Source organism: Colletotrichum scovillei, assembly GCF_011075155.1.
Source record: "Colletotrichum scovillei strain TJNH1 chromosome Unknown Contig00004, whole genome shotgun sequence".
Taxonomy (NCBI): Eukaryota; Fungi; Ascomycota; class Sordariomycetes; order Glomerellales; family Glomerellaceae; genus Colletotrichum; species Colletotrichum scovillei.
The window spans coordinates 2,645,294-2,666,375 of NW_023336262.1; the positions used below are offsets into that span (position 1 = coordinate 2,645,294).

The 21,082-nt window shown below is 53.0% G+C and overlaps 9 protein-coding genes across 9 annotated transcripts; 5 read left to right on the forward strand and 4 right to left on the reverse strand.

Moving 5' to 3' along the window:
• Positions 1-297: 297 nt before the first annotated feature.
• Positions 298-1,567, reverse strand: HER10_EVM0010039 (cyclophilin type peptidyl-prolyl cis-trans isomerase/CLD; the record flags this gene model as incomplete). The annotated part of the gene is made up of 3 exons (XM_035479509.1): positions 298-384; positions 477-1,465; positions 1,519-1,567. 3 exons carry the CDS (start codon positions 1,565-1,567, stop codon positions 298-300), a joined length of 1,125 nt encoding a protein of 374 aa, XP_035335277.1.
• A 2,171-nt stretch (positions 1,568-3,738) lies between these two features.
• Positions 3,739-6,060, reverse strand: HER10_EVM0008174 (cyclophilin type peptidyl-prolyl cis-trans isomerase/CLD). Its single transcript, XM_035477706.1, has 3 exons — positions 5,803-6,060; positions 4,062-5,725; positions 3,739-4,003 (listed from the first exon to the last, which is right to left on the reverse strand). The coding sequence occupies exons 1-3, from the start codon at positions 5,864-5,866 to the stop codon at positions 3,866-3,868; spliced, it is 1,866 nt and encodes a 621-aa protein (XP_035335140.1). The 5' UTR covers positions 5,867-6,060; the 3' UTR covers positions 3,739-3,865.
• A 155-nt stretch (positions 6,061-6,215) lies between these two features.
• On the forward strand, positions 6,216-7,851 carry HER10_EVM0008207 (uncharacterized protein). Its single transcript, XM_035477739.1, has 2 exons — positions 6,216-7,128; positions 7,185-7,851. The coding sequence occupies exons 1-2, from the start codon at positions 6,599-6,601 to the stop codon at positions 7,357-7,359; spliced, it is 705 nt and encodes a 234-aa protein (XP_035335143.1). The 5' UTR covers positions 6,216-6,598; the 3' UTR covers positions 7,360-7,851.
• A 166-nt stretch (positions 7,852-8,017) lies between these two features.
• On the forward strand, positions 8,018-9,982 carry HER10_EVM0005597 (3-deoxy-7-phosphoheptulonate synthase). Its single transcript, XM_035475206.1, has 4 exons — positions 8,018-8,227; positions 8,301-8,358; positions 8,415-9,317; positions 9,372-9,982. The coding sequence occupies exons 1-4, from the start codon at positions 8,222-8,224 to the stop codon at positions 9,527-9,529; spliced, it is 1,125 nt and encodes a 374-aa protein (XP_035334955.1). The 5' UTR covers positions 8,018-8,221; the 3' UTR covers positions 9,530-9,982.
• A 222-nt stretch (positions 9,983-10,204) lies between these two features.
• Positions 10,205-11,809, forward strand: HER10_EVM0010359 (cytochrome c1). The gene is made up of 4 exons (XM_035479822.1): positions 10,205-10,377; positions 10,529-10,683; positions 10,827-10,889; positions 10,957-11,809. The coding sequence occupies exons 1-4, from the start codon at positions 10,312-10,314 to the stop codon at positions 11,627-11,629; spliced, it is 957 nt and encodes a 318-aa protein (XP_035335298.1). The 5' UTR covers positions 10,205-10,311; the 3' UTR covers positions 11,630-11,809.
• An 863-nt stretch (positions 11,810-12,672) lies between these two features.
• Positions 12,673-14,540, forward strand: HER10_EVM0002289 (uncharacterized protein). Its single transcript, XM_035472006.1, has 2 exons — positions 12,673-13,255; positions 13,325-14,540. Exons 1-2 carry the CDS (start codon positions 13,143-13,145, stop codon positions 14,124-14,126), a joined length of 915 nt encoding a protein of 304 aa, XP_035334707.1. The 5' UTR covers positions 12,673-13,142; the 3' UTR covers positions 14,127-14,540.
• A 117-nt stretch (positions 14,541-14,657) lies between these two features.
• On the reverse strand, positions 14,658-16,573 carry HER10_EVM0006959 (26S protease regulatory subunit 7). Its single transcript, XM_035476527.1, has 4 exons — positions 16,398-16,573; positions 16,249-16,340; positions 16,078-16,192; positions 14,658-16,025 (listed from the first exon to the last, which is right to left on the reverse strand). Exons 1-4 carry the CDS (start codon positions 16,398-16,400, stop codon positions 14,916-14,918), a joined length of 1,320 nt encoding a protein of 439 aa, XP_035335056.1. The 5' UTR covers positions 16,401-16,573; the 3' UTR covers positions 14,658-14,915.
• A 237-nt stretch (positions 16,574-16,810) lies between these two features.
• HER10_EVM0012499 (T-complex protein 1 subunit delta) lies at positions 16,811-18,878 on the forward strand. Its single transcript, XM_035481893.1, has 4 exons — positions 16,811-16,988; positions 17,055-17,106; positions 17,170-17,825; positions 17,876-18,878. The coding sequence occupies exons 1-4, from the start codon at positions 16,932-16,934 to the stop codon at positions 18,716-18,718; spliced, it is 1,608 nt and encodes a 535-aa protein (XP_035335458.1). The 5' UTR covers positions 16,811-16,931; the 3' UTR covers positions 18,719-18,878.
• Positions 18,879-19,559: 681 nt separating this feature from the next.
• HER10_EVM0004824 (uncharacterized protein) lies at positions 19,560-20,296 on the reverse strand (the record flags this gene model as incomplete). Its single annotated transcript, XM_035474455.1, has 2 exons — positions 19,560-19,635; positions 19,854-20,296. 2 exons carry the CDS (start codon positions 20,294-20,296, stop codon positions 19,560-19,562), a joined length of 519 nt encoding a protein of 172 aa, XP_035334900.1.
• Between the last annotated feature and the right edge of the window lie 786 nt (positions 20,297-21,082).

Here is a 21,082-nt window from a genome sequence, read left to right on the forward strand (position 1 = left end):
GTGACATCAGGACATGGTACGTGTATTGCTGCCAGCTCTTATATATCCAGCCCGAGCTTTCTCTCCCAAAGCTAAGTATGAAAAGTTTCATTCAAATCATGGTCTCATAAATGTCATGAAGATGGAAAAATGCTGGTACCCGTATGATGCTTCCTTGATGTGCCTCCTGTCAACATCTCTTACCCAACTCCATGCTTCGTTCGCGAGTTAAAAGGGCAACTGAATTTCCTTCAAACACGGCACTCCCGGTTGCTGGCCTTTCCCGTCCTCGAGGAAAAAGAAGGAGGGATGCTCAAGTCACCCAACGAATTCCGTACACAGCAAAGGCTCCCACGGCTGCCCCGTAAGCCATACATTTTCCATGAGCACTCTCGCCTTGTAGACCTGTTCAGAAAAATAAGTCAGCTCACAAGTCACCAATCGTGAAACCAGTGTTACAAGACAGAATTCTTAGCCAAGCTTGAGTTTGAACATACCTGCGTCATCCCATTCCTCTCCACGCTTCGAAATCTCTCCAATATCTTGCTCCTCTGCGGGCCCTCCAGCGCATGACACCCAGCCGTGAACATGGGAAACAAGAACCCCGTCTCCGCCGATCCGCCAGGCGCAATACCCTCCAAGCACGCCACGATCCTGCCCACCGGTCCCTGGACGTCCTCGTGGCCGGGCGGCTTACCCAGGATGCGCCTGTGTAGGTGCACAAGCCCAGCCCAGTGGAACGCCTCGTTCAGAAGGACGATCTCCCCCATGGTATCCCGCCCTTCGATCTTGACACCGGTGTCCTGGCCTAGACTCTGGCTCTGGGTGTTGATGGTAGTGATGTGTCTGCACGGGCGTGACGGCTGCGCCATGCTGTACAAAAGCTCCTGCTCCAACAACTGTGCCCGCTCGACAGAATCCGCGTTCGGATACCAGACAAGTTGCGGCGAGGTACCGTTCAGCGCAAACCGCTGCTCGTCGCAGCGGCGTGCCAGCTCCGCGATCTGGGCGAGGATCTGGACACAGCGCGTAGTGAAGCCCATGACGCAGTCAATCTCATCCTGGCTGTCGCCGGGATTGTGGACCGTATACTCGAGCAGCCAGAATCTCGAGGAATCCGCGTCGGGCACACCGCCACCGCTCAAGCTCCCCAAGACGTCCAAGTACGCGAACCAGCTCCACAGGAAGGCACACGCGCCGTCCTCCCGCAGACCGTTCTCGGTGGTCCTGCGCAGGTCCGCCAGCCGCCTCCACATGAGCGTCCGGGCCAGGTTCAGGTGCCGCTGCCAGGGAATGTCGTACCCGAACGCGGTGGGCGAGATGATCTCCAGCGAGGCGAGCATGATGGCGGTGGCGAGGCTCGTGTTTGAGATGATTTTGTCCCTGTCGTTGAGGGCCTGCCGGAGAGCTGGAAAGATGTCCTGCACCCAGATTGCTATCCTCATCTGCGGTTCCTTCTTTCCGAGAAGTCTTGATCTATGGGCGGCTGTGACTAGGTCGTCAGATCAGGATGGTGAAGCACGCAGGAGAAATAAGTACCCGAGTAGGCCAGGAGTAAGCTGAGTAGGTGGTCGTTACCGACAGCCATCTGCGGCAGAATCGTGCGAAACGGGTTGGACCGGGGGTCGTCGTAGGGTACAAGAACTGACTTTGAGTCAGTATGCTTGATAAAAGGCAGCATAGAACCTCTTACCCCTTGCCGTATGGTTCAAAAAGTGATGCTGTCGTGCAGACGTTAATTCATAACTGGGGGCAGTGAGAGTACTTGGCTACCTACGAAGTACTGTTTATCAAAGCCATCAGTGTCATTTACACATCTGCTTGGAGATCCAAAGTCTGACTTACAAGAATATTCATGGGATTTTCTCGAAGCCTTCTATCGTTCAGCCTTGAACCGTTCAATGCTACTAGAGACTCACTTGGCAGGAATGGGCTCAATGCTTCGCGGTATCCATATCGGAATAGGCTGGCCATAGTACCAGACCCCTGGCATCGTGCCATTAATGGTCTCGGGTTGTTGAGAATAGGATCCACCGCACAAAGCTTGGAGGAAGTGCCCAGAATGTCTAGTAGAAGATGCCGTTGGAGATATGGATCCCGCGTCATCATTCTGGGCAATGTCAGCATCTGGAATGCCAAGATCGAAGCCGTAAAATGTAGCTTCTTCTGATACCTCCTGTTTGCATCCATAGTTGAGCAGAGGCGGACCAAATGGTTGTATTAACCCCTTGTTCACACCATGTATAACACGGGGAGAACTCGAGAGCAGATAGTTCACAGACAGTCGACTATCTTCCGGAGACGCCGGCGAAGGAAGGCTCAAGACGGGCGATCTCGTCTCATCGTCAGACTTGATCACCAACGAGACGGGCGTCAAGGGGGTACCGGTCGACGTTGAGATAGCACCCGAGCTTAGGAAAGACGTGGGAGGGCTTTTCCCGATTAGAGAAATTGGCGAAGACATGGGGCCGTACTGGCTCAACATATCCGGGTTTTTTGTCTCAGCGAGGGATTTGGGCCTCTTGTGTAATCTTTGTGAAGTATTTCCAGTCGCGGGAACGATTCGACGGAGGCTTGATGTGGAGGAGTGGCCTCGTGCATTGTGGTTTGGTGCACTGCGCGGCGGAGCAAATGGGGCACCATTCTGGTGCTGGCTCGATCGGGAGGACGTATTCTGAAATTGACTCAAGGAGTCATCACGAGTCTCTAGCTGTTCAAGCTTTCTCTTCCCTGCCTCGACGCTGAAGGGAGCAGTGAGGACGCGTTTCGCTAAAGGCTTCGGATCAGCATCCTGAGTCGGGTTGCTAACGGTAAACGTATGATTGAACGGCGGCTGCTCAGTGCGGAAGGAGTCTTTAGATGGCTGAGTGATCCCTGTATGTGTTCCCAAAGAAAGAGATCTCTTCGTTCGACGGCCCTCCCAATTTAGTCGTACACTATAATCGCAAGGCTCCCCAGTCCGTTGGCAACTGTGTATGTACGTTAGCCGTCCACCGATTGTAGTCTCTCACGCAGACAGTGTCTCAAAGCCAACATCACTTATATGCAGATAAAACGAACTTGATACACGTTGGGTGTTCCTCACCACATTTCACTTTCCGGGCTTTGCACGGCCTATGGGCGGGCATGTTAGTCAGTTGAAGACGATAGTTAGACTGGAAGCAAGCCATATACATCAACGCTACAGAGCGTTGTGAACTTACCAACAACCATTTCGGCTTCGACGTTTCGGCTCCGGCGCCCCTGGCTTATTCGGACGTGGCATGCCGGACCAGAAACCTCGATCCTGGCAATGAGAAAGGGACGAGCCGAACCGAAAGGGGCGGGGTCGAGGCAGATTGATTGGCTAGTTCATGCTACGCGAACATGCAGCGCAGGAAGGGAATCCGGAGGCCTGCGTCTATGAAATTCCCATCTGTGAGATGGTTGAGCGCACTGTCTTCACTATCAACGTTGAAGGTAAGTTGTAGACTACGTTTGAGACCGCTTGCGACAAGGCCGGGTCGCCCACTTCGTAGACCGAGTGTGCGCGCCGTTGAACATGAGGTACGCCCAAATGTCGTCTATAAGTACGGGGTGTCACTGACGGGCGAGATCGGGCCCGAATTGGGTTGCGGTATGGCAGCGCCGATTGCGGGATCGTAAGCGGCCCAATGCTGGCCTTTTCGCGTCCACGTGAACAACATACAGCCTCACTTAGTTGAGTGGACTCGAGCTGATATGCAGCTGCATCGTGAGGCCCGTCGGTATCAGTTGCGAGGCTTGCGGGGATGCTGCATCATCGAATTGCTTTTTCCACTCCATTTCACTTTTGCCCTTCTGTGGGGGTATGTCGAGCAGTTTGGTCTCATGTCTTTCATTACTTGGCGTCTTTCGACGGAACGGGCTATACGATGTCGATGTTGAGGATCTTGATGTCCTCCTCTGGCTTCTCCTTATACGTCCGCGCATTCTCGATCTTATGGACAACGTCGAACCCTTGGGTTGCTCGCCCGAAAATGGTGTGCTTCCCGTCCAGCCAAGGCTGTTTGTGACTGTTAGGGCTGCATTATATCTAAGTCGCCGAGTTGGGTTGTACTCACCGTCTTTTCCGTTGTGATAAAGAACTGACTACCATTGGTGTTTGGGCCTGCATTAGCCATGCTGACTGTGTATGGCTTGTCGTGCTTCAGACTGCTGAATTCATCTGCGAATTCCTTTCCCCATATACTCTCGCCACCCGTGCCGTCGCCGAGTGGATCTCCACCTTGGATCATGAACTTGCGAATCACACGGTGGAAGATTGTGTTGTTATAGTAGCCACTCTTTGAGTGGGTGACAAAGTTCTCAACAGCCTTGGGTGCCGCATCGGGGAAGAGACGAATGTGGATGTCGCCGTAGTTGGTGTGGATTACGGCGGCGGTACCAGTCTCTGCCTTCTTGGCCTCTTCTGCCTTCTTCTGGCCAAGCATTGTAGGCTTCTCATTTTGGACGTCTCGCACCGACTTTGAGATTTCTTCGTCATTGGTGAACATGTAAAATCGCTGCTTGTTGACTCCTGTCGTTATCAAGATGGGGTCTCTGGACTCGGACTCCTGGAGCAGGGGATTAGCAGAAGCACCCATCTCGACTGTAGTAATGCCCTTCTTCTGCGGTTGACCTTGGTATATCGCCAGGTTGACGGCTCTGAAGTTCTCTTCTTTACCGTACACCTTGACAATCTGGTTGGTGTAGGTGTTCAGGACTTTGACGCCTGATATTGAGCCGTAAAGAATGAAGTTACCAGACTCGTCAAAAATGACGTTTGCCTTGTCTCTGTACGCTGCCGAGTCAATTTCTCGCTCGACGGCGAACCTGCGACCAAATTCCACGGTCTCCAGCTTTTGCAACGCTAACCCAGCATGCTGCATATCCTCAATTACTTGGAGAGATTCGTCATATGTTCGATACAACTTTCCAGACGCAAAGTCAAAGATTCGGATTTTCCTGTCTGGCTGAGAGAAGGCGGCAAATTGCTTGCCTGTTGGTGAAATCGTGATGGATGTCGGTACTGCTTTCGCCTTCTTGAAGTCGAACAGATTTGTTGAAGCTTTGAATTCGAATACATTGTCCGGTTTCTCGTAGTCGCCGCTTGGTCGCCAGTACTCCAGCATGCCCTTTTCGTCCGCGGACAGCACGCAGTCGTAGGCACTGTTGAAAGCTATGACTGAGACTGGACTTCTGTGTAGAGTCTTGATCGTGTGAATCGGGTCTTGCCTCTCTCCCCTGCCATCGAAAATGTGGATTTTGGAATTGGTTTCCTCGGACACCGCAAGAAGAGGTAGCGAAGCCCCTCGGTTGTGGACCCAGCAAAGACATCTCGGTACAAAGGTCAACTTCAGCATCGCCAGAAGATCGAACGTAATGATATCGAAGATTTTGACAGTCTTGTCTGCCCCGGCGGTTGCAAAGCTTCTCCCGTCCTGGCTGACGGAGACGGACCTGATCTCGTCCGCATGTGCCTTGAACTCCTTGACAAACTCTATTCCCTCGGCCACCTTTTTCCAGAACTTGACGACACCGTCGACAGATGAGGTAATAATGAAGTCCGTCAGAGGCGTCACTGTCACGAAAGACAGCTGCTCCTTATGCATCAGAGACTTGGAGTACCGGGTCGATTTGGGCAGCGCAGCAATGTAGAGCTTTTCGTATGGCAGGACGCGACGCTTCTTCTTCTTTGGCGCTTCTGAGGGGAGCTGAGGGCCCATATCGTCATCGGAAGAGCTGTCTAGTCACGCCGTTAGTCAAAGCCTCGTCGGAGAATAGCGCTAGAACAGAGTCCCAGGTCACATCGTGTATACTTACCGTCATCTTGGGCAACGAGGTCCGCATGACTTCGCTTATTGGTTTTGGCGTCTTCGTCAGACATGGTTCCGTTGCTCAAGGTCCACGATATAGCGACGGCGAGTGTGGTGACCGTGAGTGCAAGTGCTCGTCGCGTGGTAAGGCTGAGATGGAAATCCAGGAAGCTTGTGGTGGTTTGCAGGAAGCTATGTCAATTGATCCAATCAGATGAGGGTGCCGGGGAAGTGGCAGCCAACGTAAAGCAGCCTTGCTGCCGGCACTGGACCCACTGTGAGCTTCTTCTTAGTTTGGCTTTAGCGGCCGGCAACACATGCCGCGGGCTGCGATGGGGCATCCAGGATTCCAGGTTAGGGGCCTGCGTGGATCTTTTGGTGACACTGGAGGTGCGATCAGGTACGGGGCACCGCGCCGCCGGGATCCATCAGTGACCTCATGACGAAGCCTTCCGAAGGCACCGGACAGTTGCAACTTGCTGCGGTCCGTCAGCCTGACGATGCATCAGTTGGAACCCTGATTAGTCGGCAACAGCTTTTTCTTCCTTTTGGAAGACAAATAAATAAGAAGTCACTCTTGTCGCAAACGTTACCTTCATAAAGTTTTCGTCTCAAGGCATCAACGACATACGACGACCCAATCCCTCGGATTTCTCTCCCTCCCGTTCCTCAACAATTCCTTTCCTTTGGGCCCGTCTCGTTGCGGAAGTGTCATCTCATCCCTCTTTTACATCAAACTACCTTACACCAGAACTACAACTGTGGGACAAGCAACATCATTGCCAACATCGAGACAAACTAAGATGGCCAAACATCAGTTACAGCGGCTGCAGTCGCCGTCCCGTACAGCGTCTCTGTTGCTGCACGTCACCGGCATCGTTTCGTTCATCGCATCCTTCAACTTCCTGAACGGACTCACTCACGACATCTCCATGGGTTTCGGAGGAAACTACCAGCATCTCACCAACATCGGACTGATTCTGTCGTTTGTGACGTTTGTGATAGGGCTGCTGGCCGATATTACCCTCAGCCCTTCATTGTTTGCTGTAAAGAACGCCCTGTCGACTACGGCAGCACCGCTTGAGGTGCTCATCAGCATCTTGTACTGGGGAATCCGCTCCATCGACAAGCGATTGTTGATTCCCGAGGGATTCGAACTTCACTGGCTACCGGACGTTGGATTCCATCTGGTCCCTGCTGTGGTCCTGTCTCTGGACCTAATTCTGTTCAGCCCGCCATGGACGATTCGCGCGTACTCGGCCATGGCCATTAGTATGATCTTTGCTTTCCTGTACTGGGGCTGGGTCGAGCTGTGCTTCAGCAGAAACGGATGGTAGATTAAAAGATTCCCCTATTCCACCGATTGTATAGCCCGCTAACTAGATGCAGGTACCCTTACCCTATTTTCGATGTCCTCAACACCGTACAGCGCGTGGGGTTGTTCACTTTCTCAGCCGCACTGATGACCGCGAGTACCAGTCTTTTGAAGTGGGTGTATGGCCGATTTAACGGCTATGTGGAGATGGAGAAGGAGGCTTACAAGCCCCTGAAAAAGACGATCTAGACTTTGGTGGAAGGTGGTGTGTTGTAGATTTTGGCTAAAGGTTCGTGGGGTTCCAAGCGACATCGGTGATGTTCGATACAGATTTTGAAGTATTTGGAGTAATAGATTGAATGTGGTTAGGATACATGTCAAACTAGGGCGCCTTCGGAATAGAAGCAAGGTACCATACCTTACCATGTGCTCCAAATATTCGTCACCGATAGGTTGGAGGAGAAGAAGTCGAGGGCATCCCACCTCCGGGAATGTCTGTCAAAGTCGACGTAGCACTGACTGCAGTCTGCAGTGGAAATGCCCGTTCTTCGGTGCTGTCGCGGGCATTTTGCAGGCGGTGAGACCCATCTTGTGGCGCCATTTGAGGCCGGCTGGACAGATCCACAGGGGGCAACCCTCACGTCACGGTCATAATTCAGCGAGAAAGACGCGGCAAGGATACCCCTCACTGTTGGTCCATTGGTTCACTGGTGGCAAGTTTGCCTGCGCTTGCATGGGCGGGCGGCCCTGACTTGAGGTTACGCAGTAGGTTGGTGGTGGTAGTGGTAGCCAAGGTGGTGTTCAACTTTTTTCTGGGTCCGTCTTCGGCGGGGTACTGCTGGCCGGGGTGGCACTGGGCAAGGGGACGAATGAGTCTTCGCCCATTTGTGCTCAGGTCTGATGTAAGGTATTCCAGTCCTCTCGAAGCTGCCCTCCTTTGGACACAGCAACCTACAAATCCAGAAGAGAAAAAAAAAGTCTATTTTTCTCTTTCAATTGCACTTTTTTCACTTGTCAACTATCTCGGTGTTCCTTTCAATCGACTCGTCCAGCATTCACTAAGCATTCAGCGTCCAATTGCATCTTGCTTTTGAAGTTCCTCGCCGCCACCATGTCTGTAAGTCAGCTCTCGCGACCCCCCCGGCCACCGCGCGCAAGTACAACACCTGTGACTCACCACTCTATTGCAGAGCTTCTTCATCGAGAACAAAAATGTCGGCAACAAGGCCGAGAGCGAAGATTGGAGAAGTACAGACTGCATTGATCCTTTCTCGGTCATCAAGCCAAGCTAATTGATGTCGTAGTTCGCGGTTACAACCCGCTGACGTCGCCCGATCTGCTCCAACATGAGATTGCCCAAACCCCCAAGTCGAAGCAAACTGTGATCGAGGGCCGTGACGAGTCCGTCGCTATCGTCAATGGTACCGACAAGAAGGAGAGACTACTGGTCATCATTGGCCCTTGCTCCATCCACGACCCCAAAGCTGCTCTCGAGTACTGCGATATGTTGCTGCAAGAGAAGGAGAAGCACAAGGACGAGCTCCTCATCGTGATGCGCTCCTACCTCGAGAAGCCCCGCACGACGGTCGGATGGAAGGGATTGATCAACGACCCGGATATCGACAACAGCTTCAAGATTAACAAGGGTCTGCGCCTGTCGAGACAGCTCTTCGTCGACCTTACCGACAAGGGCATGCCCATTGCCAGCGAGATGCTCGATACCATTTCACCCCAGTTCCTTGCCGATCTGCTGTCCGTCGGCGCTGTCGGCGCGAGAACCACCGAGAGTCAGCTGCACCGAGAGCTTGCGAGCGGTCTCAGTTTCCCCGTTGGATTCAAGAACGGCACCGACGGCTCGCTCGGCGTCTCCATTGATGCCATTGGCGCCGTCAGACACCCTCACCACTTCCTTTCCGTTACCAAGCCCGGCGTCGTGGCCGTCGTCGGTACCCTGGGCAACGAGGACTGCTTCACCATTCTCAGAGGTGGTACTCGCGGCACCAACTACGATGCCAAGAGCATTGCTGAGGCCAAGGCTGCCTTGGAGAAGGCCGGTCTTCCCCAAAGACTCATGGTCGACTGCTCCCACGGCAACTCTCTGAAGAATCACAAGAACCAGCCCAAGGTTGCTGCCGACCTCGCTGGCCAGATTGCCGGCGGCGAGACTGGCATCATGGGTGTCATGATTGAGAGCAACATCAATGAGGGTAAGTACCTGTCTAGATCATTGCATGTGATTGCAGATGCTAATTTCCCAATAGGCAACCAAAAGGTGCCGAAGGAGGGCAAGGAGGGCCTGAAGTACGGAGTCAGCATCACAGACGCATGCATCCACTGGGATGACACCATCTCTGTGCTCGACCAACTGGCCAACGCAGTGAAGCAGCGCCGCGAACTCATCAGCAAGAACGGTGCTTGAGTAGCTAGTTTCGAACCTAATGACTTTGTGCAACGGTAGTGAGTTCTATGGGATACAGACTAGCTACAAGGCGTGGCTGTCGACTTAGCGAAGGGAGAAAAGTGTGCATATACCGATAGCTGCCCGCCGTGGATTGCGGGAGCTATATCCGGTCCGGCGAGGTTAAAAAGTTTTGTAGTTTTGTCGAATAAATCCACCTGATACCCAACTCTTTTGCTACCTTGTCATCATCATTTCGGTGTTTCTCATGATGAGCTGCCGAAGACTTCGGAGCTCAATGCATTTAGGTGCTAAGGTGCTAAAAATGTTGCTCGAATTTTGTCGCGCCTTCAGATCAAGGTAGGGGGTTTTGTTTGAAATAACTATTTCATCGTCCAATGTCGTGTTGTGATGCATGAGGCAGATCGCTGCAGTTGCATCCAAGTCAGGCCAATCATGGGGGCGACATTTCTCAGTCCGAGGGTTGGCAGACGCCAGCTGTTGGATTCACCTGGGTGAGACGGGCGATCGGAAATACGTGTGGTCAATTGAGTGCAACCGGGCAACTACGGGTAAGAGGAAGGAAGCGAAAAGTCGCCGGAACGGAAGATGTCATTGACCGTGCCCATCAGCCAATCAGGGACGTCCCATACCTAAGGCACTCGAAAACTGCCTCAAGCGATTTTCTCCTGCCTCGACTGCTGTACCATAGAACCGATCTCCGCCACGAGACGACCTCCCACCAATTGCCCCATCAATCTGTTCGCGGCTGTCTCTGTAGCTGCGGATACGGCTCGCCCATCATGTTGGCAAGGTCCTGCTTGCGCTCGGCGCGCACTTTCACAAATGGCGCTGTCACGATTTCAAAGGTACGCAGATGAGCTGATCACGAGTCGAAATTCCCGAGGCAATCCGACCGACCGCCTACGAACACGCCCGAGCCAGGTCTCAATGGCCATCGACGGACATCAATGGACATCAAGGACCCTGGGGCAAATTTGCTGACGATGATTGATACAGCGTGCCGCCTCTACTTCCAGCGGCGCTGGTGCCGAAGCTTCCTCTAGATTGAACCTCGCCGCCGTCACGTCGACGTCTCTCGCCTTGGGCTCCATGGCCTGGTACTATCACCTCTACGGACCTTCCGCCAACGCTGCCGCACCGGCTGAGGAGGGGTGAGTCTTTTGCCTATCCGTATGCGGTCGCTGAGGGACAATTGCTCGAATGCCGCCGAATCCCTTGGGTTGAGGCATAATCGACATTGGAACCGGGGCCGACCGACAGCAATCGATCATTGAGCTAAATTATCATCTTCCAGTCTTCACCCTACCAACTACCCTTGGGTTCACGAGCAATGGTTCAAGACCTTTGACCACCAGGCGTAAGCAGAACACCACGTCGATTTTTTTCGGCCATCGGAGATGTATGACGCTTACATTGAATTGCAGTCTCCGCCGTGGTTTCCAGGTCTACCGCGAGGTTTGCGCCTCTTGCCACTCTCTCAGCCGTGTCCCCTACCGAACTCTCGTCGGTACCGTCTTGACCGTCGACGAGGCCAAGGCCATGGCCGAGGAGAACGAGTACCCCGGTGAGCCTAACGAGCAGGGTGACATCGAGATGCGCCCCGGCAAGCTCTCCGACTACATGCCCGACCCCTACAAGAACGAGGAGGCTGCCCGTTTCGCCAACAACGGTGCCCTCCCCCCCGACCTGAGCTTGATCGTCAAGGCCCGCCACGGTGGCTGCAACTACATCTTCAGCTTGTTGACCGGTTACCCCGAGGAGCCCCCCGCGGGCGCCGTCGTCGCTCCCGGCATGAACTTCAACCCCTACTTCCCCGGTACCGGTATCGCCATGGCCCGTGTCCTTTACGAGGACCTCGTCGAGTACGAGGACGGCACTCCCGCTTCCACCTCGCAGATGGCCAAGGACGTTGTCGAGTTCCTCAACTGGGCCGCTGAGCCCGAGATGGACGACCGCAAGCGCATGGGTATGAAGGTTCTCGTTGTTTCGGCCTCCCTCTGGGCCCTCAGCGTCTGGGTCAAGAAGTACAAGTGGGCCTGGCTCAAGTCGAGAAAGCTCGCGTACGACCCTCCCAAGGACACCAAGGTTCGCCACTAAATTAGCATGGCAACATTTCGGTTGTCTCTGTGTATGTTATACTAGGCTCTCTAAAACAGCTCCTTTGTTAGTGGAGGCGGCAGAGACGAGATTCATCGTTGGGAGCAATATGGGGAGCGATAGAGTGTAAATCAGATGGTCCTTTTTCAATACCTGACTCCTTGATAATGACAAGACAAGATTAGAATTTTATGCGCCAAACATATCAAAGTGATGTTCCACGCAGCAAAGTACTACCACGACCTGACCATCAAGCTGCAGTCATGAAATGAGGAAGATTAGTTTACTTCGTGCCGTCAATGGGAAACATGTCGCCAGGCGCGGAGTCATGAAGACAGAGCTGAGTATACGGAGTACTACCGGTTGATACTGGATGCAATCATCGGCTGCCGGATTCAACGGTGTCTTTAATATGCGTACCCTCGGCCATTGATTCGCCGAAACGCAGTTGCACCTTACTTATTTGTAGGTTGACAAAACAATGCGAGGATGCATGTCCGTACCCATTTTTATAATTTTGTTTTTTGTTGTTTGGTAAATAATGAGAAAGATGTTTCATCTCATGTCTTCCTTCCGGACCCCTAGCTCGCGCACAAAGTTCTGTGACTTTACAGGCATCTAAAGTGTCATTTGTCGCCGATGACCACCCAGTTTCTGAGCAACGACATTGACTGAGGAGTGAATGGCCGGGGTTTGCGTCTACCTTGGGCAGGTAGTCAGGGGTTGTCAATTGGTGGAAGACACGAATCTTGGTGGGTCTTTTGGAGGTGCTCCAGCAACGTGCTCCAGAGGCTGGAAGGAAACGATCGGTTTTCCAGCGGACGGCGCGCTTTCTGAACAGTTGGATCCAGCGCTGAGTCCGCTGAGATGACTGCGCTGACAGAACACAAGCAGCCAAGGGTGGAAAGCACGACGTCGACCAATCCTCTGTTCCCTTCATCGCCCGTTAGTGTCCACTTCACCTCATTAAACTGGGCAACTTCCGTCAGGCCTAAAAGCTCCGAGCCGGGGCCTGGCCATCAGTGCCACCTCAAAACCACCCTGCCGTCCACTGCCAGTCCTGCCAGAGCCTGCTCACATGGACGTATGTGCCTGCAGCTAACTAGCAACACCACCACTACCACCACCACCTTCCCTTCCCCCCTCCTCCAACGAAGGAGCTGCCGAGTCAAGAAAAGCGAGTGGGAAAGAGCGTACTTCACTCGTCATCAAGTCCTCCCTCTTCTTGTGAGCTCTTTTACTCTCCATCTTTGACCAGAAGCAAGCCCTCAACGGTTTGTTTCGTCGCCTTCATACCCTTTCCATTCGATTCCTCTTATCGACAAGAGAAATCTACGAGGAACCTTATCAGCGAACCTCGCCTTGCCGACCACGAATTCAATCAACACCAACGCCTGGTTTCTCGCCCCCTTTCGACGACAAGAAAACCTTTTGCATCGATCAACGGGCTTCATACCGTACACGAATTACAACAAACTCTGCTTAAATCGAACCATACAAACCAGAGACCCAAATGCCATCCGTCGCCGAGGAGTATCCACGGCTGATGGCGATGGCGTCTGGCAGAAAGCGCAGACGAGACGTCAACGACGCCAACAGCAACGACCTGCATTTGCCAGGCCCCCTGTACGAGAAACTCGCCCAGTATCAGGCTGCAACGAAAAACTGGAACGCTGACGGCGTTTTTGGAGGCAGGCCTATTCAACAGCAGATTCAACAGCAGCAGCAGCAGCAGCACCTGGGAGGCAACTTCCCTCGCTTCCCTTCCACTAATAATGAACGGTTGAGATATGAGTTTGGATTCTCCCATGACATCGCTGCCTCCGCCGAGGCATCACGCCAGAACATCGACTCGGTTCCTCGGAAAATAGCGCCGCTTCCTGTATCCAAGCGACAGCGCATGTTTGACGACGACGATGACAATGATAGTGGGGAGCTGGGTAGCTTGAATGGCGGTACTACATCACAACATGATTCACAGCAAAGGCGGGATAGTAGGTCGTCGACAGAGTCTCGCCACACCTCCCATGCAGCGCAGAACCAGGCGGATGCAGCTGGCAATAGACCCAAGACGCCCTCATCCTTGGCACCCTGCCACATCTGCCACCGCCGCCCTACCAAGAAATCAGACCTCGACTCATTTGCAGACTGCCAGGGCTGTGGGCAACGATCATGCTATATCTGCGTCCGAGAATGCCAGGGCTGGGAAAAGGACGGACGACCAAGCAGCAACGGCGGCGTAAACAGCACGCAACAGGACCAGGGGCAAGACGGACTCGACCTCTCACGGTCATGTACCATGGATGATGTGGATGACGACAGGCAACGGCAATCAAGAGAAGAGGAGGAGGCAAAGAGAACCGGCCGAGCAACTCGGCACAACGGTTGGACGGGCGGCGGTCATAGGCAGATGGTCTGCAGTCGCTGTTGCATCGAGAAGGGTTCCGAGGGCGATATTGTTTGCCTGGGCTGCCTCTCACGCATGGAGTCAGTCTAAGGTGGACTGTAACGCCCTGTCTGAGGGCAATATTTCTCCTTTTTTTTTTTTTTTGGTTTTAAATCATAGCGTTCAAGGAGGTTCTTTTTCGACAGTCAAAACGCCCACGGAAGACGGTTGAGCGTACGGCACTGCTAATGAAGGCATGCATATTCATTTGGTAATGGAGCAAGTTTGGGCAATGCTGAGGCAGCATGGGACGTTGTTACTTTTCTTTTTGCGCATGGGAGGACCACCTAGGAGATGTTACCAAGGAACAGCGAGAGCAAGGGATGGGTTGAAAAATACTCACGTCCCCTTATTCTCACTACGTTAGGTAGGCTGGAGAGGCGAGAGAGAGAGTGCCTCGTCTAGCTGTAGTTCAATGTAATTCTACGGCCAACGATACCACCAATTTTGCCAAATAAAGCCACCCTCTATGCTTCAGGGGTTGAGAATACCAGGCAGTGAGTGAGCCGGTCTAATAATATCACCTTACTTGCGGTACGTTTCTCTAAGCAAACCGACCTGCTACATGAAAAGTTACGTTAAGCGCTGTCGTTTCTCTCTGCATACCTAGGTCGGGCAGGCAGACTCATCATGTCACTTGCAAATTGCGCCATTGTGAAACTGCAATTGGCACATGAAAAGCATGATCTATTTCTCCTTTCTCTCGGAAGGTATCACGCCCTCTAGAAGCCTTCCCCGATCCGAAGCCTGCCTATTCTTACAGCCTTTAGAAATAAAGGACATGACGAAACTCCGTGACCCCCCCTTCCATTCCATCTCATAGCCCTTGAATTGCCCATCTTAGTTGTATTGCATGTAGCTGGCCGTCGAGTTGAACTTGAGGTTGGCCTTGATGACCTTGTCCACGGCGCTGAGGAAGTCCTTCTCCGTCGCCACCTTTCTCCGGGCGCGGATGGCGAACATACCAGCCTCTGTGCAGACACTGCGAAGCTCGGCACCTGTGGCGTTGGGGCACAGACGCGAGATGAGCTCCCACCGAATGTCCCGCTCGACGGACATGCTCTTGGCGTGAATACGCAGAATGTTGGCACGACCCTCGAGGTCGGGCAGAGAGAATTCGATCTTACGATCGATACGGCCGGGTCTCATCAGGGCGGGATCGAGAGTGGAAGGTCTGTTGGTCGCGAACATGACCTTGATGTTGCCACGAGCGTCGAAACCGTCCAGCTGGGTAATGAGCTCCAGCATAGTTCTCTGAACCTCGTTGTCTCCACCGGCACCGTCATCGAAACGGGCACCACCAATGGCGTCAATTTCGTCAAAGAAGATAATGCAGGCCTTCTTCGTCCGCGCCATCTCGAAAAGCTCGCGCACCATTCTTGCACCCTCACCGACGTACTTCTGGACCAACTCACTGCCGATGACTCGGATGAAGGTGGCGTCTGTTCTGTTGGCGACAGCTCGGGCGCAAAGGGTCTTTCCGGTACCGGGGGGTCCGTACAGCAGCGCACCCTTCGGGGGGTCGATACCGAGGTTGACGAACCGCTCTGGCGACAAGAGGGGCATCTCGACGACTTCGCGCAACTTCTCGACCTGCTCCTTTGAACCACCAACATCTCCGTATGTAACATCGGGCTTCTCCTCGACCGTCATCATCGTGACACTGGCGTCGATCTTGGGCGGAAGCGGCAGAAGAATCTGGTACTTGTTCCTATCGACACCCACTCGCATGCCCTCTTCGATATCCGTAGGGCTCACTCTCTCGCCGAGCTGCACGACGAATTTGGCAATCTGCTTGACGTTGATGACATATTTGCTCTTGGAGTCGTCCTTCTCGTCGGGGATGATCTTTGTACACCGGGCGACCTGGAGAGGTTGTTCTTCCGACATGCGTTGTCGGTCTGCTGCTACGTCCCAAAGGTGAGGAGGGGCAAGACCCGTATCGGATTCCTGGTCATGTCAGTCCGAGTTGCATCAGCCAAGGAGGGACAAATGTAGCTACCTTGACGCCAATCTTCTCGTCTACACTCGTTTGCTTCTCCTTGATCTGTTGCTCAAGCTTCTTGATGGCAGCGCCGTACGGGGCGGCACCGTAGGTCTTGAGCACTTGGATATCTCTGGGTATTGTTAGTCAACAATTGATCGTAACTCGAAGTTGGTGGGGTGGACGGACTCATCGGTAAGCGGTGTGATCTTCTTCTCTTCGACCTCATCGTCTGCGTAGGTCTTCTGGTATTTCTCCCAGTTCTGGCCGGTAGCGGAAGGCTAATGATGCCCGAGTTAACACTGCTATCGAGGGGAGTGGACACGCAGGGTCCATACCATGATGTAGGATGAGGACTGAACGTCCTACTGCCGAATATTATGGATGGGGTAGGTTCGTGAAATCTTCGTTTTGGATGGTTCGTCGGAATGGGATCGCAGGGTTTCGAAGAGTGGTCGCGTTGGTCGTCAATGAGTATGATGCTGGGGGTGGGAATCGTGGGATGGAGGTGGTGATGGAAGACGGTTCCGTAATCCAGGTTGCCTTGAGCTCCAAAGCACGGGCCACAAATGCGAGGCTGCTGTGGAGCTAGGCCCGGTGTAGGCAAAATGCAAACAGAACTGACGGCCCGGCTTAGGTAGCAGGCACACAGGGTACCTGGAAGTACCGGGGCAGGAACAACCTGACGGCCGCTAAAAAATATCCCACCGCCGCTGGGGGGGTTGCTACCTGAGAGAAAGTGGGCGATCGCAAAAGAAGGCGACAGCGGGACAGGCCCTCGACGATACCGATACCTTTGCACCCCGTGTTTAGCTTGTCTTTCCGACCCCGAGTTCTCGATAACAAGCACAACACAAACCAGTTCTGTCAAAATGGCCACTACTGCACCAGCCCAGGCCGGAGGAGGCTCTGGCAATGCTACTTTCAAGGTGCGAACTGCGCACTCATAGTGAAGCTTCTAGAGGGGGAGCTTATTGCTAATACTTCACCTACAGGACAAGGAGAAGCCCGTCGCCGTCCGCTCCTCCAACATTGTTGCTGCTAGAGGTGAGCAAGAGGAACAGACCTGCAAGCTTCCCAGATCATCAACTGACTCGACCTGACTGCTAGCCGTCGCCGATGCGATCCGAACCTCTCTGGGCCCCCGCGGCATGGACAAGATGATTCGAAGTGGGAAGGGCGAGACGATCATTACCAACGACGGCAACACAATGTTGAAGAGCATGTCTGTCATGCACCCGACAGCAAAGATGTTGGTCAACCTTTCGGCGGCACAGGACGTGGAGGCGGGAGACGGCACAACATCCGTGGTTGTCATTTGCGGCAGCTTGCTCGGTGCCGCCGACAGACTGCTGTCAAAAGGAATTCACCCCTCCGTCATCTCAGAGGCTTTCCAGAGAGCTGCTGCCGCAGCTGTCGAGGTTCTCCACGACATGTCACAACCCATTTCCCTCACCGACACAGCATCCTTGCTTCAGGCAGCCAACACATCTCTTTCCTCCAAGATTGTGTCGCAATACTCCAACATCCTCGGCCCCATGGCCGTCAACTCCGTTGTCAAGACCATCGACCTCAAGACGGCAGACAACGTCGACCTGAAGAACATTAGAATCGTCAAGAAGGTTGGCGGAACCATCGAGGACAGTGAGCTCTCGGATGGCTTGATCTTGACGCAGCCTGTTCTCAAGGGTGCCGGTGGTCCCGCAAGAATCGAGAAGGCCAGAATCGGTCTTATTCAGTTCCAGCTCAGCCCTCCCAAGCCCGACGTAAGGTTACCCCTCAGATGCCCCTTTTTTGCGGTTGCTGACCAATACAGATGGAAAACACTATCCAAGTGAACGACTACAGACAGATGGACAAGATCGTTAAGGAGGAGCGTCTCTACCTTCTTAACATGGTCAAGAAGATCAAGAAGGCCAAGTGCAACGTTCTTTTCATCCAGAAGTCCATTCTTCGCGATGCTGTCAACGACTTGTCCCTGCACTTCCTCGCCAAGCTTGGCATTCTTGCTGTGAAGGATATCGAGCGTGATGAGATCGAGTTCATCTGCAAGTCTACCGGCTGCAAGCCCATTGCCGACGTCGACTCGTTCACAGAGGACAAGCTCGGCTCAGCTGATCTCGTCGAGGAGGTTCAGTCCAACGGAGCTCGCATGGTCAAGGTGACCGGCGCCAAGGCCACTGGCAAGACTGTCTCCGTCGTTGTTCGCGGCGCCAACTCTCTCATCCTTGACGAGGCCGAGCGCAGTTTGCACGACGCCCACTGCGTTGTTCGCTGCTTGGTGAAGAAGAAGGCTTTGATCGCCGGTGGTGGTGCTGCTGAGATCGAGATCGCGTCTCAGCTCTCCAAGCGCGCGCGTGAATTGACGGGTACCGAGGCCATTTGCTGGAAGGCATTTGCCGACGCTCTGGAGGTTGTCCCCACCACTCTGGCCGAGAATGCCGGACTTAACAGCATCAAGGTCGTCACCGAGCTTCGTCACAGACATGAGCTCGGTGAGAAGAATGCAGGTGTCAGTATCAAGTCCGGCGGTGTCAACACCAACATTTCTAAGGAGAACGTCCTCCAGCCTCTGTTGGTGAGCACCAGCGCCATTGAGTTGGCCGCTGAGACGGTGAAGATGATTCTCAGAATAGACGACATCGCCCTTACCAGATAAGGAGGGGAATATGAGTCACGAAATCAAAAACAAAAAGTAAAAGGGGAAATCCAGGCTTGATGATCATGTACATTACGGCTACCTGGCTTGATTGCGGTGTAGACGTGGGTGGGCCTGGAATAGAGGCGTCAAAACTATTAGAAGCTGAGAAGCAATTGATCACACCAGATACCTTGATGACACCTCAACCTAATCTCATTTGCCTTTTCTAATAACATTCACTTTGAGCATGGAAATTGCCCTGGCCAAACTTGCTTTACTTAATGCCCACTCGTTCTGGTACCCCTAGAGCAACGCACTACGTCGCGTATCAGCCTATACCTGTTTCCAGCCATCAGCCAGCGATTTCTGGCTTCCCCTAACAAATTCGCCCACTCCTTGCTACATAACAAGTCAGTTTGTCTAACGTTCCTCAATTAGCTGCTCTACTAAATACGGCAAACAGAGCGGCTTCCTACCAACTTTAACTCCAGACACACAATATCTTCAATAGGAGGAATTGCTGAAATTTTGTATTTCACAATCATAAGCAATTGGCCTTCATCAGTAAAATACGTGTCATTCTTTTGGTCTAAAAGGGACATCCGGCGCCAGAGCCCTCTCAGTCAAGGAGTGGACAATGCTACTCAACGATGTTGAGAGCATAAAGAAGAAAGACATGACCTTTCAGCTGACAGAAAGAAGAGAAATCCAACAAGCACACGTCCCTCCAATCAGCCAAGTTAACATCTCCAGCTGGGGATACCAACCATCATCACCTGCCTTTTTTTGAACCCTCCATCTCACCAGCGTCAGCGCCTAGGGCACCACATATGTAGTTGCCGGTTGATTCATACGTTCTTTACTTTCGCAGAGGCGTGAACTCGTCAGGAATATCGGCGGCAGAAGTGACTTTGGGATCGGCTGCAATGGTGAAGCTAGAGAGCAAAGAAACAGTCAGTAACAGCATTCTATGCTTGAAGGATTAAAGACGGAATAACAGATCATCTGTGTGCTGTTCAGAATGTAAGAAAAAAGATTCGTGGAAGCGCATACTAAAAAGAGAGTTAGCGGTGTCTCTATCGTTGGTCTCTTGGGGTATAAGTATCATACCAGTCTGTCAAGCTTGTCGGCCTCAAGACCAACAAGGTTATACTCGGATCCGTCAACAAGAACCAGAGTATCGGGCTCCTGGCTAGACTCGCACTTCTGCTCCTGCCCCTCACCTGCTACGGCAGCACACGTCTCCTCGCCGGCCTCCTGAGGTGCCCTCTTCCGGTTCACGAAGCCGTAGCCCGCACCGGTGAAGAGGAACCCGCCAGAGCGCATGCAGACGGAGGTGGCGCCGGCTGAGAGGATGGTGGCACGGCGGTTGCGGCAGTCGCCGCCGTCGTAGCCGCGGCACTCGATGCGCCAGTTGGACGGGATGTAGCGGAAGAGGATGCTCTCGGCCGTGGCGCCGGTGCAGCATATGTTCGGGTTGATACCTCTGCAGACGCGGAAGTTGCCGCCGCAGTTTTGGCCAAAGTGTTTCTGGATGTCGATGGCCGAGACCGAGACGGCGGCGGCGAGGGTGGTGATGAGCTTGAAGAAGTGCATTGTGAGAGTGGGAAAGAGATTCAGGAGGTGGAAGTGAAGGTGGTGAGAGTTGGATGGGGTGAGGATGTGGTGATTTGCTTGCTTGGTCTTGATGGTTGAGGATGAAGAGGATACCACGGGGTCATAACTCGGAGCGGAATGGACCTTTTATAGATTTTCAGTACTCTATGAACGAGACTCATTTCATAGAATCATTGTCTTCTTACTTAGCCACGCAGGCAGCGAATGCTTCGCTTGATCCCCTCACACTGTCTGGCCACACAGAGCGAGCACACCGGAGACTCGCATCCCATCGGCTCCCAAGATGGATTGACAGTAAGCCCTAGATGTCTTCTGATGTCTGTGATTTTGAATTTTACTTCATCTAAAGAGGCAAATCCATGTCGTTATGACTTATACCTCACGCCCTGAATACCTGTGATATTCTGTAAGTTTCCATTGGCACGAGAGTAGACTTGTCTTTCAACAAGGTCTCGAGTTCCTCCTCAGCATTATCAAGGTTTCCAAATACCTAATCAATTGTGAGAAGAGAGACACGGTAGGGTGTGGCATGTAATGCCCCTTGGTCCTAGAATTCTGCAAGGAAGTGGATAGACATATGCCCGCCTCACGTCAGAAAAGATGTCTCACTTTTACGAAGAGGATAGTGATGATTAGCAATTTAGCCAGTTTTAATCAGTCCAACTTAGGATCCCTATGACCCGCGTTATATGTCTCTATACTGTCCGAAACGATTGAACCAAGAACTTGGCTGTAAGCCGTAGGCGTGCATTCGGAGAATAATGT

Bases quoted from the DNA above. Each gene is read 5' to 3' on its own strand.
- HER10_EVM0008174 (XM_035477706.1), bottom strand. From the start codon at position 5,866: ATGTCTGACGAAGACGCCAAAACCAATAAGCGAAGTCATGCGGACCTC. The intron at 5,726-5,802 runs GTAAGTATACAC...CGGCGTGACTAG, and splicing joins CCTCGTTGCCCAAGATGACG to ACAGCTCTTCCGATGACGAT. The intron at 4,004-4,061 runs GTGAGTACAACC...AGTCACAAACAG, and splicing joins TTATCACAACGGAAAAGACG to CCTTGGCTGGACGGGAAGCA.
- HER10_EVM0008207 (XM_035477739.1), top strand. From the start codon at position 6,599: ATGGCCAAACATCAGTTACAGCGGCTGCAGTCGCCGTCCCGTACAGCG. The intron at 7,129-7,184 runs GTAGATTAAAAG...AACTAGATGCAG, and splicing joins TGCTTCAGCAGAAACGGATG to GTACCCTTACCCTATTTTCG.
- HER10_EVM0005597 (XM_035475206.1), top strand. The intron at 8,359-8,414 runs GTACAGACTGCA...TTGATGTCGTAG, and splicing joins CGAGAGCGAAGATTGGAGAA to TTCGCGGTTACAACCCGCTG. The intron at 9,318-9,371 runs GTAAGTACCTGT...ATTTCCCAATAG, and splicing joins TGAGAGCAACATCAATGAGG to GCAACCAAAAGGTGCCGAAG.
- HER10_EVM0010359 (XM_035479822.1), top strand. From the start codon at position 10,312: ATGTTGGCAAGGTCCTGCTTGCGCTCGGCGCGCACTTTCACAAATGGC. The intron at 10,684-10,826 runs GTGAGTCTTTTG...ATCATCTTCCAG, and splicing joins GCCGCACCGGCTGAGGAGGG to TCTTCACCCTACCAACTACC. The intron at 10,890-10,956 runs GTAAGCAGAACA...ATTGAATTGCAG, and splicing joins AAGACCTTTGACCACCAGGC to TCTCCGCCGTGGTTTCCAGG.
- HER10_EVM0002289 (XM_035472006.1), top strand. From the start codon at position 13,143: ATGCCATCCGTCGCCGAGGAGTATCCACGGCTGATGGCGATGGCGTCT. The intron at 13,256-13,324 runs GTACGAGAAACT...TTTTGGAGGCAG, and splicing joins CTGCATTTGCCAGGCCCCCT to GCCTATTCAACAGCAGATTC.
- HER10_EVM0006959 (XM_035476527.1), bottom strand. The intron at 16,193-16,248 runs GTCCGTCCACCC...AACAATACCCAG, and splicing joins ATCACACCGCTTACCGATGA to AGATATCCAAGTGCTCAAGA. The intron at 16,026-16,077 runs GTAGCTACATTT...TGACATGACCAG, and splicing joins ACGAGAAGATTGGCGTCAAG to GAATCCGATACGGGTCTTGC.
- HER10_EVM0012499 (XM_035481893.1), top strand. From the start codon at position 16,932: ATGGCCACTACTGCACCAGCCCAGGCCGGAGGAGGCTCTGGCAATGCT. The intron at 17,107-17,169 runs GTGAGCAAGAGG...CCTGACTGCTAG, and splicing joins CAACATTGTTGCTGCTAGAG to CCGTCGCCGATGCGATCCGA. The intron at 17,826-17,875 runs GTAAGGTTACCC...TGACCAATACAG, and splicing joins TCAGCCCTCCCAAGCCCGAC to ATGGAAAACACTATCCAAGT.